Source organism: Daphnia magna, linkage group LG4, assembly GCF_020631705.1.
Source record: "Daphnia magna isolate NIES linkage group LG4, ASM2063170v1.1, whole genome shotgun sequence".
Classification (NCBI taxonomy): Eukaryota; Metazoa; Arthropoda; class Branchiopoda; order Diplostraca; family Daphniidae; genus Daphnia; species Daphnia magna.
In genome coordinates this window covers 2,619,548-2,634,478 of record NC_059185.1, presented here as the reverse complement: position 1 = coordinate 2,634,478, position 14,931 = coordinate 2,619,548, and the positions used below count along the sequence as shown (strand labels likewise).

At 42.1% G+C, this 14,931-nt stretch overlaps 2 protein-coding genes across 7 annotated transcripts in view; one reads left to right on the top strand and one right to left on the bottom strand.

Moving 5' to 3' along the window:
* Window positions 1-14,808, bottom strand: part of LOC116921091 (RNA-binding protein Musashi homolog 2) — a 28,769-nt gene extending 13,961 nt beyond the window's left edge. The window contains exons 1-9 of one of the 6 annotated variants that reach the window (XM_045172182.1): window positions 11,926-12,643; window positions 11,684-11,785; window positions 11,529-11,612; window positions 9,626-9,748; window positions 9,315-9,441; window positions 8,974-9,066; window positions 8,619-8,667; window positions 5,060-5,142; window positions 4,111-4,201 (exon numbers count right to left, since the gene is read on the bottom strand). In XM_045172182.1, coding sequence (XP_045028117.1) covers window positions 4,111-4,201; window positions 5,060-5,142; window positions 8,619-8,667; window positions 8,974-9,066; window positions 9,315-9,441; window positions 9,626-9,748; window positions 11,529-11,599 — 637 coding nt within the window. In that variant the 5' untranslated portion in view covers window positions 11,600-11,612; window positions 11,684-11,785; window positions 11,926-12,643. Of the gene's footprint in view, window positions 1-81; window positions 4,202-5,059; window positions 5,143-8,618; window positions 8,668-8,973; window positions 9,067-9,314; window positions 9,442-9,625; window positions 9,749-11,528; window positions 11,613-11,683; window positions 11,786-11,925; window positions 12,644-14,620 lie in introns of those variants that run through there. The other 5 variants (XM_045172184.1, XM_045172183.1, XM_032927300.2 and 2 more) reach the window with 5 other exon arrangements.
* Window positions 12,886-14,625, top strand: LOC116921092 (peroxisome biogenesis factor 10). The gene is made up of 5 exons (XM_032927306.2): window positions 12,886-13,363; window positions 13,449-13,606; window positions 13,668-13,919; window positions 13,979-14,134; window positions 14,202-14,625. Exons 1-5 carry the CDS (start codon window positions 13,249-13,251, stop codon window positions 14,421-14,423), a joined length of 903 nt encoding a protein of 300 aa, XP_032783197.1. The 5' UTR covers window positions 12,886-13,248; the 3' UTR covers window positions 14,424-14,625.
* Window positions 14,809-14,931: the final 123 nt, after the last annotated feature.

Below are 14,931 nucleotides of genomic sequence, written 5' to 3'. Positions count from 1 at the left end.
TTTTTTGTTGTTTTTTCTTTTTTTCTTTTTTCTTTTTTGGTTTTTTTACTAATCTACAGTGAGTGTAGTCAAAGAGTTGCGTACAGAGAGGCACAGTTTATTAAACTATCTGAAGAAAGTCTGCATCAGTACAGAATGAGAGATTGAGTTCGGCAGAGAGACATAGAGGTCAAGATTGGATTTCTTTTCAATCCACCTCCACCACCTCCCCCCTGCCGACTCTGACTAAAGTCTCTCGGTCAACTACTACGATCCAATAAACAGAAAATGAAATCCCCAAAACTCTTTTGATGACTTTGAAAAATGAAGAAAAAAATTAAATTTTTTTTTGGGGCAAATTAAATTAAGAATAATAATTTGCCCATTTTTTTTCTTTTTGGAGGAGGTAAATTCCATTTTCTGTTCATTTTTTTTGTTTTTTTTGGTTTTTTTTTAAATCAAAAATTAATATGCAAATTTTTTTGTTGCGACTCTAAAATCTGAGCAACTACTTTCGGACTAGAGGTGATTTGTTTTTTTGTGTGTGTGGAAACTGTATGAAATTTGTTTTCTAAGGAGAGCTGATGGTAGCCGGGCCAATTATTAGTTTTGGAAGGTATTTGTTTTGTTTGTTGTCATTACAAGGAAGAATTTGGAGGAAAAGGGAGAAGAAAAAAAAAAGAATATTTATATAGATATGCGTCATAACAAAACTGATTGGCCACGATTAAACTACTGATCTGCATTATTTTAAAAAAAAAGAAACACTGCAACTAAATTTTGATTTGACGTCTTTGAAAATGTTGGGAGAATAGAGGGACGAGACTGAAGTGAAATGTAAAAAAAAAAAAAAAACCAAAGGGAACAGCGGGGAGATGTTTTCTAAATTTGTTTGTGGAAAAAACTGGGAGGAATTGTTTTGAGGTGTGGTGCAAGCCATCACGTTATTTTCAATTCTGGCGTTCTGCTTATTTTGTAAAGAAATGTAGTCGCAATCCAAAGGAAAACAAAAGACACTCGACATACACAAGAGACACAAAACGAGCCTACACCAGCAGATTGCAGAGCAGTCATTAATTTAGATGTATATCACTTTCTTTGCATCAACTACAAGTCTTGTCTGCGCTCTGCCTAATTTTGTTTTGGTTTATTAGGGAGGGAAATGAAAAATAGCCTAAACTTTGTTCTGCTTTCGACACGCAAAATATCTAAGGCCTAATTTTGAATTGCTTCTTTTTTTAAGTAACACACGAGCCCGTTAAGTATGTTTGTCTCGGTCATCATCTACATATACATCATGGCACACAACGAAACGAAAACAAAGAAAAAAACAGAACAACACACTTGTCCATATTTCCGTTTGAATGGGTCACCACCACATTTCTTCACTGCGGCTAACAAAAATCAACGGGGGATACGAAGCACAAAAAGAAATTTAAAAAAGGGAGGGGAGAATGAATCTAATTTGTTTTGTTTTTTAAAAACACCTCTTCTTTTTTCAACATGTAAACTGACTGCGTGTTGACACTAACACATGTCTCACACTAATCAAAATGAAACGTCATCTAAAATAAGAATAAATTACAGGACTAGGAAGACTGTGTGACTATTCGACTAATTTGAGTCAATTACAAAGGGCAAGAAGAATTAATGTAAAAAAAAATAAAGGAGGGGATCATTTGACTTGTTTGTTCTGATGGAAGACTAATGACGCAGGGGAGGACTAAAAGAAAAAATTGGCCATTGCCAATTTTTCCCATTTTTGGTCTGTGTCTGTGTGTGTCAAATCTCAACCGACAACAAATCACTATACATCAGCTGTTTTGTTTTGCAAGTCCTACATACAAATGACAAGATTCTCTCTCTGGCCACTACCAAACTACGCTGAAACAACTAAAAAAACAAGATGTAATACTCGAGATTCAGAGTGAGAACAAGTACTACACCACCATCACCACTAAATTCTCACCAGAAGAAGACAAAAAGAAATACTCTAACTCCATTCTATTCGGCCCCCGGCTTGTACGTTCTGGAAGCTGAACAAAAATAGAACAATGTTCCCTCTCTCTCTTACTACCTAGAATCGAGCCAGTGCCCCCCCATAAGATGTTTTACTCGGAGAAAAACGGTTCAATTGTCTTGCAGGAGGAGGGAAAGAAAAAGAAAAAAAAAATTAGAGGCATCCCTATGTTATCGCGTAGACGTTTAAACGTAGACAGATGGGCGAAAGGAAGATGAGAACATTTTCTACGCAAAAATTCAAAAAAAAACAAACAAACTAGAAGACGGTAAAAAGAGACTAGCTCCTAAGGCAATCCAACTGGTCCTACATATATTTGAAACTCTGGTCCGATTAAATAATAATAATAATAATTTGTTTGATCACCTGTCTCTCGCTGCCTTTAAAAAAAAGAAGAAAACTGTAAGAGAAGAAACTGGCATTTGGCATTATTTGATTCTGTTGGTGTTCGTTGTTTTTTGGCGAAATCCCTCCCAAGAAAAGCGATTTTTAAGGGGAAAAAACACATTGACCATTGATTTGTACAGAGAGAAAAAGATTGAATCAAGTGAAAATGTCTAAATGTCGATCGAGGAGACACAACAAACAACATTTTTTTTTTTTTTTTGTTTTTAAGTTACCGACGGTCTCGGGCCCTACGGTACAATTTTTAAAAAATCTTGAGGATATTAAAAAGAAAAAGGAAAATATTGTCCACGAAAATTTGACACCAATAAGAACTATTCAATATTTCAAAAACTTTGAATGAAAATGTGACCAGAATTCCGAGATTTTTTAAAAAAAGAAAAGGTATTTGTGCATCTTGCGGTCTGACGTCAAACCGATCGACCACAACTGACGTCAAAATAAAAACCCCCAAATTCATTTCTCTTTTTTTGGCACCCATTTGGCCTATTCTTTACACGCCAGAGTTTAGCTGAATTTTGTTCGTCAACAGTTTAAAACAAAACAAAAACTATACACAATCACTTTGTCTCGCTTTAGATCTGTGCCTGTGATTTTCTTATTATTTTAGTGATGCGAGGTAAATAAAAAAAAAAAATCAAAACGAGAGATCATTGTTGCGCAAATTCACGATCTTGTTTCGGTTTAAAGACCTACCGGGACGGGATAAAAGCCTTCGAGGCCGGCAAAAGACGACAAATTGAGCTCGCCATTTTGCGACACACCACCACCACCGTGGACGACCGTTGCCGCCGCCGCGTTGTTATTACTGCTATTGTTATTGTTATTGAGGAAGCCGTGAGTGGCTTGCGCAACAACTCGTTGCTTATTGGCTTGATTGACGGCGGCCTGAACGGCCGCGTGGTGGTGGTGAGCGGCCATCACGTCTTGCATGGTGGCGTGAGTCGCATGATTATGGCCGGCGGCTGCGGCTGCCGCGGCCGCCGCCTGGGCGGCAAACAGAGGGTGAGCGTACAGGCCGGAAAAGTTGTGAGGATGGAGGGTGGACATGTGGTGGCCGGCTAAGCCGGCCATGGAAGCGGCCAGGGCTTCGTTGGCGGCCGCCTGCGCGGCCACGGCCTGAGCTTGTTGCTGCTGGGCAGCCTGCACCTGAGCTTGCGCGCTACTCAACGAACTCGAATTGTGAACGCTGTTCGAACTGGCCGGTATCGAGTAGGGGGCGTAACGGTACGACACGAGCCCGTTGCCTAAGAGCGCGGCGGCGGCAGCCGATAGCCCGGCGGCCGCCGCTTTGCCGGGACTCTGTCCTCCTCCTCCTCCACCACCTCCTCCTGCGCCTGCACCTACACCGCGGTGATGACTGTGGTGATGGTGGTGGTGGTGGTGGGCGGAGTTGGACGTTTGATTTTGATGCTGTTGAAGTTGAAGCGCGGCGGAGGAGAGGGCGGGATTGTTCAATATGTGAGAATGAAGGGCGGAGGCCGAATGATTGTGACCGTGGTGCAGGCCGGTGGGCGACGACAAGCTGGGCACAACAAGCTGGCCCAGCCCAGCCATACTAGCCCCCCCACCGCCGCCGCCGCCAATGCCCCCAGCCGTGGCCACAGACGGCACAGACGACGCTGCGGCGGCGGCCGTCAGCCCCGGTACGGCATTGCCGGCGGAAGCGGAGCAAGCGGCCGCGGCGCTTAAGAGAAGCAACTCACCGTAGCCGGCTCGCAGGGTGGCGGCTCTTCCGCGGGCCGCGTTCACTGGAAGCATCACCTCCTTCGGTTGCGCCTTCTTGCACTCCACCTGCAACAATATTCAAGCAAACAAACAATTTCAACATAATCATCAACATCTAATTATTTTGTTTTGTTTTTTTCACTACAAAGCCAATTTCAATTTCAATTTTTTCGTTTCATTGTCGCATTTTTTTTTTTTGCAAGGCCTACGCGCGAACACGGGCAGATGGGGTGGGCAAATGAATCAGAACATACGACTGTCATGCTGTGCTGGCTCAGATGCCAGATTGCACACGCCTACAATCCCTTTCTTACTCAACAATTAACCTCTTGGGCTCCCGATGAACACATAAAAGGCAGAAAAGGATCTGAGGATTTTTTTAAAAAAAGGGAAGTCCTTGATGACTTGCGATTCTAATCCCGAAATCCTTGTTCTCCCCCCTTCCCTTTCACAGCCTGGACAACGCGCGCACAAAAGAGAACGACACACACAACTCAAAATGGAGGACACTGCAAAAAAAAAAGGAAGAAGATTTAGATTTTTAGATGAGCACGTACACATGTATAAAACAGATGCACAATAGAGAAACGTATTTGTGTGCTATTGTCCCCCCCCCCCTCCGCTGGCTGCGTAAGACACCCCTCTTTAACCCTCTCTTTCTCTTTGTGGGAAGAGTTCTTTTCTTTCTTTCTTTTTCACGGAGAAACCGGAGCAAACAGTGCGGGCACACAATCAAACACGACGACCATCCATCGATTCTCTCCGCTTTCAATGCCCCCCCCCCTTCCCCCCTCTTGTCTGCGCCATTGATGGCACTGTCTTTTCAAAGATAAAAGGAAACAAAAGATGCGAGCGAACAAGAGAGACGACAAGTAGAAGCGAGGAAAGGGTGTGGCACAGTGGCCGGTTTTCATGTTGAACTCTTACCATCTTATTGTTGATCTCGTGGAAGTGAATCTCGCAGACCTTGTCCACGACGTCCTCGCTCTCGAACGTCACAAAGGCGAAACCTGTTTTTTTTGTTTGTTTGTTAAAGAAATGAAATTTTTTATTTTAATAAATATTTAAAGGAGACAAACAAGTCGAATGTCATTGAGACGAATAAAAAGCTGGAGAAAAAGAGAGAGGTAAAAAAAAAAGGACCTGTTTGGCCATCTCTGTCCAATCGCATTGAATTATTTACAACATTTATGAAATATTTTATCCCATCAATCTAAAACTACGATTAAGTTTTTTGGGGCGGGGATTCTTAAAGGAGAATTTTTCAATTTAATGAAGACAAAAGTTGGGTTTGGGGGGACTCTCTATCATTAACTGGATCGCCATGGAAACATTGGTTTGACACAGTTCCCTCTCTCTCTCCTGCTCTCTCTGTCGTTGATGACCAACCAAAACAAGTCGCATCGTCGGCGGGCCCGAATTCATTAAGATTCCTCCATTTAAAAAACAAAAACAAAAAAGGGGGCGCTTGGGGCACCACTACAACAAACGCACAGAGGTTGGACAGGTTTTGACATTTGGGCGTCGAAAGAAGAAGAGAAACGACGCCGGGGGAAATACACACACAAAACTCTACTTAAGAGGGAAGACAAAAAATAAAAATAAAATAAACTTGTTGTTTCTTTTCTTTTCTTTTTTAAAGTTTAGTTTACGTTGCACACACGACAACGCTACAAAAAGATGAAGTAGAACCATAACCATCGTCATATCCACTACATACCGAATGCGCCCCACCGTCCCTACCGCGGAAATGGGAACACGCATTTATAAATAGAGTTACATCGACGGTGCTCTCCCCCCCCCCCATCCTTTCCCGTTGTACCGGTGTGGTCGCTATAGTCACGCGCTTTTTTCTTTCTCCCGTTCGTTGAAGAGTGTCGTAACAAACAAACACAGTGTCTCTTTTTTTTCTATTCCAAAATGACGTCAGGGGTGGGCCTCGTTAGCCCACAAAAGAAAAATGTTTTTTTTTTTTCTTCTCTTCGTCTCTCGTTGATGATCTTTACCACCGAACGAAAGGCTTGTCGCCCTGTTATGGACCGGCTACTCGGAAGATCCGTGAGGGAAGGTGGGGGAAGAAAAACAAAAGGTTTAAAAACAACAATCGCTTCGGATGAAAGAGCGCATAGTGACAACAATGAACCCCCCCCCCCTTTAAAAAAAAAAGAAATTTGGAAGACATTTAAATATTATGGCATCTTCTTGTATGTCGATTGACAACAAGAGGGAAACAATTGCGTGTGTACGCAATTCTAAACTAAAGGACAGGTGCATTTTTTTAAAAATTCACTTGACAAAAGCTGCCACCACGTTCAACTTGTCGCCCCTTGTCTTCCACACACACAAAAAAAGGAAGGGACCGATCCTGCCGAGTTATTTATATATTCATACCAAAATGGCTTCCTCGTAAAAACAGGAAAAAAAAATAAAATAAATAAATAAAATGATCTGAATTTTCTGAGGCGGGAATTTCAAATTTCCCCAACGACCCCCCCACAAATTAAAAATAACATTTTTCTTTTCCCAACTCGTTCCCCATTTTTTTTTTTGGTTTTTCTAATGCGGATGCAACTGAATCAATCCAGTGCTTCCTCTTCGCCCTTCTTTCATTGGCCTTTTGCGGTCAAAGCGAGCCCCCCCCCCCCTCAATTTTTTTCTTCTTCTTCTCTACACGTTCTGATTGTGCGTGTTTTGTATTTTTCTTCTTCCCCTCCACCCAAACCACACGAACCCATTGATTGGCAACTGTTCAGTACCAACGGCTGCAGGTGATGCAGTCGCCTACGTGCGGATGCATTGATATAAAAAAAAAAGGGCAACATGCAGCCCATTGAATTTGTGCTTGATGGCAGTGATGGAGAGGCGGTGGGGATAGAATACAATAGAGTAACTTTAGAGAGAGATGGGGAAGAGAAGAAAAAAAAAATCAGAAACGTGCTCAAGCTTTACAATTAACTTTCAACGCCAGCATCGTTGGCCCACCGTAATGGTAATTTTGTGTGTGAAGGAATTCAGATGGGAGGAAATGTTAAAAACAAAATGATTGGTAGAAGAGTCACATGGAAGACGACAACTCGTTGAAAAAGGGAGACCTGCTATCAACCTGCTAAAACAAGTTTTCCTTTCCTTTTTTTTTTTTTCTTGATGCGTCTGTTGTTGAAGGGAACGAAAAAGAAAAAGCTCCTCTTTTTCCTTTTTTCTTTCTTCGTTTTTAGCCATTCCGACAGCGTCTTCGCCGGTCGGTCGCTAATGAGTCGCCGTAACCGTCGACTCTGTGTGCATGTGTGTAGAGACCCGTGACTTTTCACGGTGGAAAAGAAGGGGAGAAGAGACGAATAAAAAGAAAGAAAAAGACAACAAAAAAAAAGGAGGAAATGAAGCTACTGCTAGAAATGTCGCCCATTCCATTCATCGATCATGGTAGCAACACGACAAGATGATAACGAGAAAAATAAAAAGAGAATCCCAAAAAAACAATTCCGAGTTGCTTCTCCCCGAATAGAAGAGAAAAAACCCAACGTCAGTTGCAGACGTTTTGCTTCTGCTCTATTTCGAGTTGGCACAGCCACTGCACAATCCTCCTCCCGACATTAAACGCAATTGCAACTTCCTAAATCGAACAGCAAACCAAACAAAAAAAACAAAAGGAGGAGAGCCACACAAGATAATCATTTGTCTCTCGCCATAACTTTTTTTTGTTTCTCTCTCTCTCTCGTTTCTTGCCGCACTTGCCCCCATACACACCCACCTTAAAAACAAAAAAAAGAAAGACAAATAGCTTACAAAGACTGCGACGCCAACTTCCAAAGCCAACGGATTACGTTACAATTATCCGGCAACCGTTCCAAAGTAACCCGAATCATTTGTGTCTTTACAGGAGACGTGGGGCAATCGCATTGCTCGGGTAGTGAGAATCTCTCCCTTCGTCCCGTGTCACGTTGGGGGGGTTTCACGTCCGGAGAGGGGAGTTACGGAAAAGGCCACGGCTCGCGTCATAACACCCTCTTACGGTGGCACTATTCGGGTATTAAGATCTACCCCATGATGGTTAGCTGCCACATCAGGGGTAGTTTATCCATTCGAAAAAGAAAAAAAAACATAAATATCAAACCAAACTCCTCCCCAGGATGATTTAAAAAAAGAAACAGAAGAACCCTATCGATCGTGGAGGGGGTTATTTTGTCGACTTCCTCCTCCCCCCTTTTTTCAACCTTTAAGGTCCCCCCTAACGTAAAAAAAAGATGCGCAACGACTCGGACCAGTGGGCAGACTTTGAAAAGGCTTCCACATCATTTCCGTTGATTATTGACCTAAACTATACTTTGCTGGGTCTTATTTTCTATTGGCCCAAAGTCCGACTTCCACACCTGGGATCGAGTGAAACCCCAGAAAAAAAATATATTAAATAACCGACAAGGGACAGAACCCTAGTTGAACTTATTAAGAAACAACAATCAACGAAGAAAGAAAGAAAGTCTTAACTCACCCCGGTGTCGGTTGGTTTGCTTGTCGAACATCAACATGGCGTCCTCTACCTAAAGGTGGGCGGAGAAGACAGAAAACACACAGACACAGACAGACATAAAAAGTCATTAAAACGCCATTTGTGATGAAAGACGAACAACTCTCGTCCGCCATTCACGTCCAGGGAAATAACTTAAAGAGTCAAACACAATCATACATCTCAAAGCAAGAGAGCAAAGTTTCTGTGCCTTTTCTCTCTCTCTCTCTATTTTGTGTGTGTGTGTCTGCTAGAGTCGCGTGCCAACTCATTTGACGTCACACAAAAGGGACTTTAAAAAAAAAAAAGAAACTAAAGATTTCCAAAAATTCTCTCTCACCCGTCCAAATTGCTCAAAGTAGTTTTTAACGTCGTCGACCGTCGATGGTGCAGAGAGTCCGCCCACAAAGATCTTCTTCGTCCGGGTCACCATCTGCGACATAAAAAAAAAATATCATTAGAATAAACATCAATTACTACCTTGATGCCATCATTAAATAGACGAGTTAAGCGAGGATTGAGACAACCTTCAATTCCGAAACGCACACACGAAATAATGGCAACAGAAAAAAAATGAATGGACCAAACCGGAAGGGCTTTTCACGGTTCACATGCGTCCCCACCAAAAAGTAGATCGATGGAGGAAAAAGAAAAAGAAGAAGAAGAAGAGAAATTTCGAACCTTGGGGTGAGCTCGGCGGGGGAATGCAACTTTGGGGTCGATCTTCTTGCCGTCGAGCTCGTGCGGAGCTGAGGCGAGCACTTTGTCCACAGAGGCGGCGTCGGCGAACGTCACGAACCCGAACCCCCTATTGTTGTCGGTGAAAACGAGTCATATACATCGCATTCGTCGTAATCGGCCATGGGAACAACGACAGACAACATCGACAGATGACGCAATTGGGCGACATGATCGCTCTCTCAGTCACGTCACCAATGACTTGATAAAAAGACACATCAAATACAACAGAGCCGAGGCCATTAGATTCGTACCTGGATCGACGAGTGGTGGGATCTTTCATGACCATCACTTCCGTCACATCGCCAAATTTGCTGAAATATTCGCGCAAGCCTTCGGCACTCGTCTGCCAACTGAGACCGCCGATAAACATTTTCCTGTGAAATAGACATGAAACATGTGAGTCACCATCATACACGTTTTTAGAAAAGAGTTCTGCGAATTGTTGTGACAAGTTTTCTCTTAGTAGTGCGACAATCGTCATCCCATTTGCGATTTCTGTATTTCTTCTTCTTTTGACTTATTTCTACTCTTATCTCGGCCAACTCAATTAAGTCGACAGTTAAAAAAAAGATGCAGAGATAATTATTAATTTTTTCTTTCTTTCTTTTTGTGGGAAATAGGAAAGATAAAGAAAGAAAAAAAAAAACAGGTCTGAGCTGGAGCCGGAAGGATCCAAAGAGGAGAGAGGTTCAATCCAGTTATTTTTCTGTCCGTCTCCCTTTCCTCCCCTCTTCTATCTCAATCCCCTTATGGCTAATCAGAAATTCCACCCGGAAGGGAGTGCGCGCTTCTACGACGACCAATCCAAGCCAATTGAGCGATAATGAATACAACACCCGAAAGAATCTTTCATTAACCATCATCTCTTCCGTTCATTACCACCCAACCAAACAAAAAAATAGTTACTCGGACAATAATAATTTGCTATCCACCCGACTATATCGTCAGCTGTTTGACCAACAAACACTACACACACACACACACACACACAGACAAGCGGAGATTCCAAAAGTCCAAGGACCTGGCCAACTGATAATGGTGGCCCCCTTCTCAAATAAGATTTGATTTTAAACAACGCAGCTCGTAAAGAAAATTGAAAAGTCGTAGAGAGAAAGCAAAGTCATCCCTCCTCACCATCTTATCTCGATCTATCAATCTTTTTCTTTGCTCTGAATATCCAAACTTTATTTTATTTTTTTTTTTTCGAAAAAGAGATGGCCCCCCTTCTCGTGAGTAGGTCACGTGCCTGCGATACTCTCAAATTCTATCTCCTCTAAGACATTTTCTAGGCTTTTTGTAATTTTTAATGCAACTACTACTACCACTAGTATTTCTTTTAAGAAAAGAAAGAAAAAAAAGAGAGTCCCGCCGGCGGTTCACAGTTTTCACGGTGCCTTTTTTTTTCTTTCTCTTTCGGTGAGTGTCGGATGATATCGAAAAAATAAAGCAGGTTTTTTTTTTTTTTTCTTTCCAGAGTTCTCTCATTTCATACACACACACACACACACACATATATGAAATGTGTCTGGCGCAAAATGTACGAGAAACCCGCCCTGGCCGTTCTGACCCGGTGTGTTCTACTTCCCTTTTGGAACACGTGTTTGTGTCGCTGGAAGACAATCAGAAAGAAAACTTTTTATTCTTCAAAGAAATTTGAAACTTTTTCTTTTTTTTTTGAACCCCCCCTTCCTTTGGAGGGTATCTGGGTGGAGTTTCTACCCCCCAAAAAAGAAGAACTTTTATTTTGGGGACAAAAAAAAGAAAAAGTACCCCCAGGACAGGCAAAGAAGCGGCGGCCATCATCATCTTTTTTCCATCCATCACAACAACAAACAAAAAAAATAACCCCTTCTCCATTCGTTTGATAATCTTTCTTCTTTTTCTTTCCTAGAATGTGATTTTCTATGTTTCCCCCGAAAGAAAAAGAACCTGAGGCTGTATGGAAAAAGTGGTCAGTCCAGTAACTTGTGTGTGTGTGGAACGCACTAAAGGCCAGCAAGGGAAAAAAAAAAAAAAGAACGTTCCAATCTCTTTTTTCTTAAGTAAAAAGACAGCCTTGAAGCCCGCGAGTGATACTACCACGAGGCTATGATAATTCTAGACTGAGCAACGAAATAATGAATATGACGATAGACAAATTCGTGTGTCTCTTACCCAGGATCGTTGGGTACTTCGGTGGTGTTATCGCCGTGCTGCGATTGCGAATGAGCGTCCATGTTGTCCATTTTAGTCGATACTCTAAAACACAAAAGAATAAGATTCTAATGAAATCAGACAACAACTTGAGAATAATTTTTTTGAAAACTCACTTTTATATGTGGTTAGAAATAAATCAAAAGGTATGGCCACGTTGGTTAATTCGATTCCTGTTCACGGCACCTGCCCGGTCCAAAGTTACACGAGGTCGATGACTAAAAATAAAAAGACGGGGAAAATTAATGCAATTCATTCGATTTTTCACATTGATCGATCACCATCGATACATCTGATCGTTTTAGATCAGATAAAGAATATGCAATAGAGACGGTTTGAAAAAAATTCGAATCAATACCTCGGGTTTTAGAAGATCCTTTTTTTTTTATTCGAAAAAAGAAAAGATGACCAACACGCGATTTCTATTTCGTTCCTCGTGTTCCAGTGAGAGAAGAGTCGAAAAGGAATAAAAACTGACCCGAGTTTGTGTGTGTGTGTGTCTCGGATTACAGTCGAGAGATGGATAGAGGGGGGAGAGAGACGCCGGGAGGAAGAAAAATCAAGAGAAGGAAATTGAATGAAGAATGGGTCGCCTCTATGTCTTCCACAGTTTCGATTAGAAAAACAAAACAGCAGCAAAAGCGAAAACGGAAGTCGAATAAAGGGAGGAGAGAGAGAACTCTGTTTTGTTATTTTGTGAAAGAGAACGAACGAACGACGACGACGACGGTGTGGAGGAGAGAAAAAAAACCGAGAGATGTGGGCAGAATTGACTTGTATACACACTCACTCTCTCACAGACACACACTCAAACACACACTTTCTTGCTTTGGGATGATTTTAATCTTGGGGATACTATGATTAATGATTAAAACTGCTGCTTATCAAAACTCTGCTCTTTAAAGATTAATTTTTTAATTATACAGCTCGACTGATTCCTACACTGAACAACTAAAAAAACTGCGAAACAACCCGGAGCTGAAACCCCGGCCTGTTTCCTTCTCTGCAACGCGCGATGGCACTTTACACACTGCGAGCAGCCATTGCTAACGCCTCTACTCTAGTCTATTTCTCTCTTGTCCTGTAACCCAGGGCTTCTTCTCGCCCCTTCTTTCTTTACCCACCCTCTTGTCTTTTGGCAAAGCAGTATGCGGACCCCACGCCATCTAGCGCTCCAATTGACAACCATTCTCGAAGGTGTGACGTCACACTTTCGGTTCACCACCGCAGGAGACGTTACAAAATTAAAAATTCGTGTAAAATAAGAATTTCAAGTTTCTGACGCGCTTTCTAAAAGAAAAGACCCTAGAAAAAGTGTTACGAATAGTAAAAGTTTTAAACGAATGTCGCATTTTGGAGTGTTCGTATACGGCAAAAGACCTACTTGTACATATTTTTTTTATCGGCAAATGAAACAGAGACGGCTGTGCGTCGTTGCGGTTTACCTCGGAAAATAACAGATGGCCTTGACACGATTGTATCATCATATTCTCGGTCGGCCATGGGGAGCTTAAAGGTTACTCTCTCGAGTCCCGACTCGCTTTCGTTGGAACGATCACTATGTTTATTCATTCGTCGGACGTCTAAACCAGTGGATGGTCGCTAAGATAGTACCTCCTTTACCACAGGCTTCGAAAAGGTGGAAATTTTGTGCAAGATTTCAATCAAAAACAGACAAAATATGTCCGTGTTCGTAGAAGCCAATCCACCAGAGATCCTTCGAGCCTCCCAAAAGGACGAATCTTACATCAACACTATTAAGAGCGAATTGGCTGATATTGTGCAACGTCTTTTCGGTAAACAGCAAACGTCATTTTTTTCTATTGGGAATTCCAGCAGTGACCTTCTCATTTGTTTACCATCTTGTTACTGCTTAAACAGGGAACCAGACATGGTTGAAGGTCCAGTGGCTGTCAGACCTCTCCTGTGTCTTCCTCTACTACACCTTGACCACATTACTTGATAATCAAACCCTTGGAGAAGAGTATGTAGGACTCATCCAAGTCAACTCTACATTAAGGACCCTTCCCTCTAAATTGGTAATTATCTGTATCTTTGATGGTTTCTTGGTTGCTAACTAAATCCTTCATGTATTTACAGACAAGACTAGTTGCCATCACGTTGCAAGTATTAGGACCACGGTTGTTCAGTCAAGTCATAAAAAGGCTGGACACCTGGTTAAGAAACCCAGAACACATCCCTGACTTGGCACCAAAAGCCAGAGATTACATACTGCTTCTCATAGAGCTGGTTCAAAGTAGCAATTTCTGGGTTGGGCGGCTTAACTTGGTGCTTTTTTACATGTACGGGAAATACTACAGGCTTTCCCAAAGAATGGCCAAAATCCATTACGTAAGACTTGAAAGTAGTTGAAAGAGGAAAGTTTCTATCTAACAATATTCTATTTGTAGGTTTTTACAACAGATTACCTTAAGACAGAGAATTACAATCCAACATTCAAACTCATTGGACAAATGGCCCTCACTCACCTTGCCCTGCTTTTATTAACGAATTCAGTTACCAAATGGAAGAATACCTCTACTGTACAACAATCCAGTGCAATTACGGTAAAATTCCCTAGTCACTCTTTTGCTGTGCAACAATTAAAACTTATGACATGCTGTCTTATTATAGACCGTGGACAGTTCAAATGAAAAGCTAGGTGGTGCAACAGCCTCTTCTGTGACAAAATGCTCCCTATGCTGGGATTCCCGCAAGAACACAGCTTGCACTCCCTGTGGCCACCTGTTCTGTTGGCACTGTATTTTGCAATGGTTGCAAACCAAGCATGAGTGTCCACTTTGCAGAGAAAGTGTGCAACCTTCAAGAATTGTGCCATTGTTGAATTATGAATGATCTATGTCAGACCACAAACACTTTTGAATTTGTGAACAAATTTCCAGTGTGTTCAATATACCAATCCTATGTTTTTTACAGTATAAGCCATGCCTTTAAAATTGACTACATGCACGCGATGTAGCCATATGATTACATCTTGTCCTACGTTCGACTTAATCAAAGGCAACAAATAGAGTAATAAATAAAAATCTAACCTGGAGTTATCAGAAGATTGTAATATCTTGCAATACCCGCGTCACCTAGTCAAAAACACTGATGTCTCACACCTTGGAAGCATTTTCTTGAATTGTCACGTGCTTGAAGAGAGAGCACACTGCAATTTTTGAGTAATATTGAATTCAACTTGGTCTCCGCGAGACGGTCTCGAAGGGTCGAGACCGTCACCCGTACATCCCAGTGGGACTATCCCGGCCCTCTGATTGGCTCTCTCCCTCTCCTCACCCTATAGCCCCTCCACCCCTTCTGCTTGTGGTGTGTGGCCTGTGGGGCTGTGGCGTGTGTGGAG

Bases quoted from the DNA above. Each gene is read 5' to 3' on its own strand.
- LOC116921092 (XM_032927306.2), top strand. From the start codon at position 13,249: ATGTCCGTGTTCGTAGAAGCCAATCCACCAGAGATCCTTCGAGCCTCC. The intron at 13,364-13,448 runs GTAAACAGCAAA...CTGCTTAAACAG, and splicing joins TATTGTGCAACGTCTTTTCG to GGAACCAGACATGGTTGAAG. The intron at 13,607-13,667 runs GTAATTATCTGT...ATGTATTTACAG, and splicing joins GGACCCTTCCCTCTAAATTG to ACAAGACTAGTTGCCATCAC.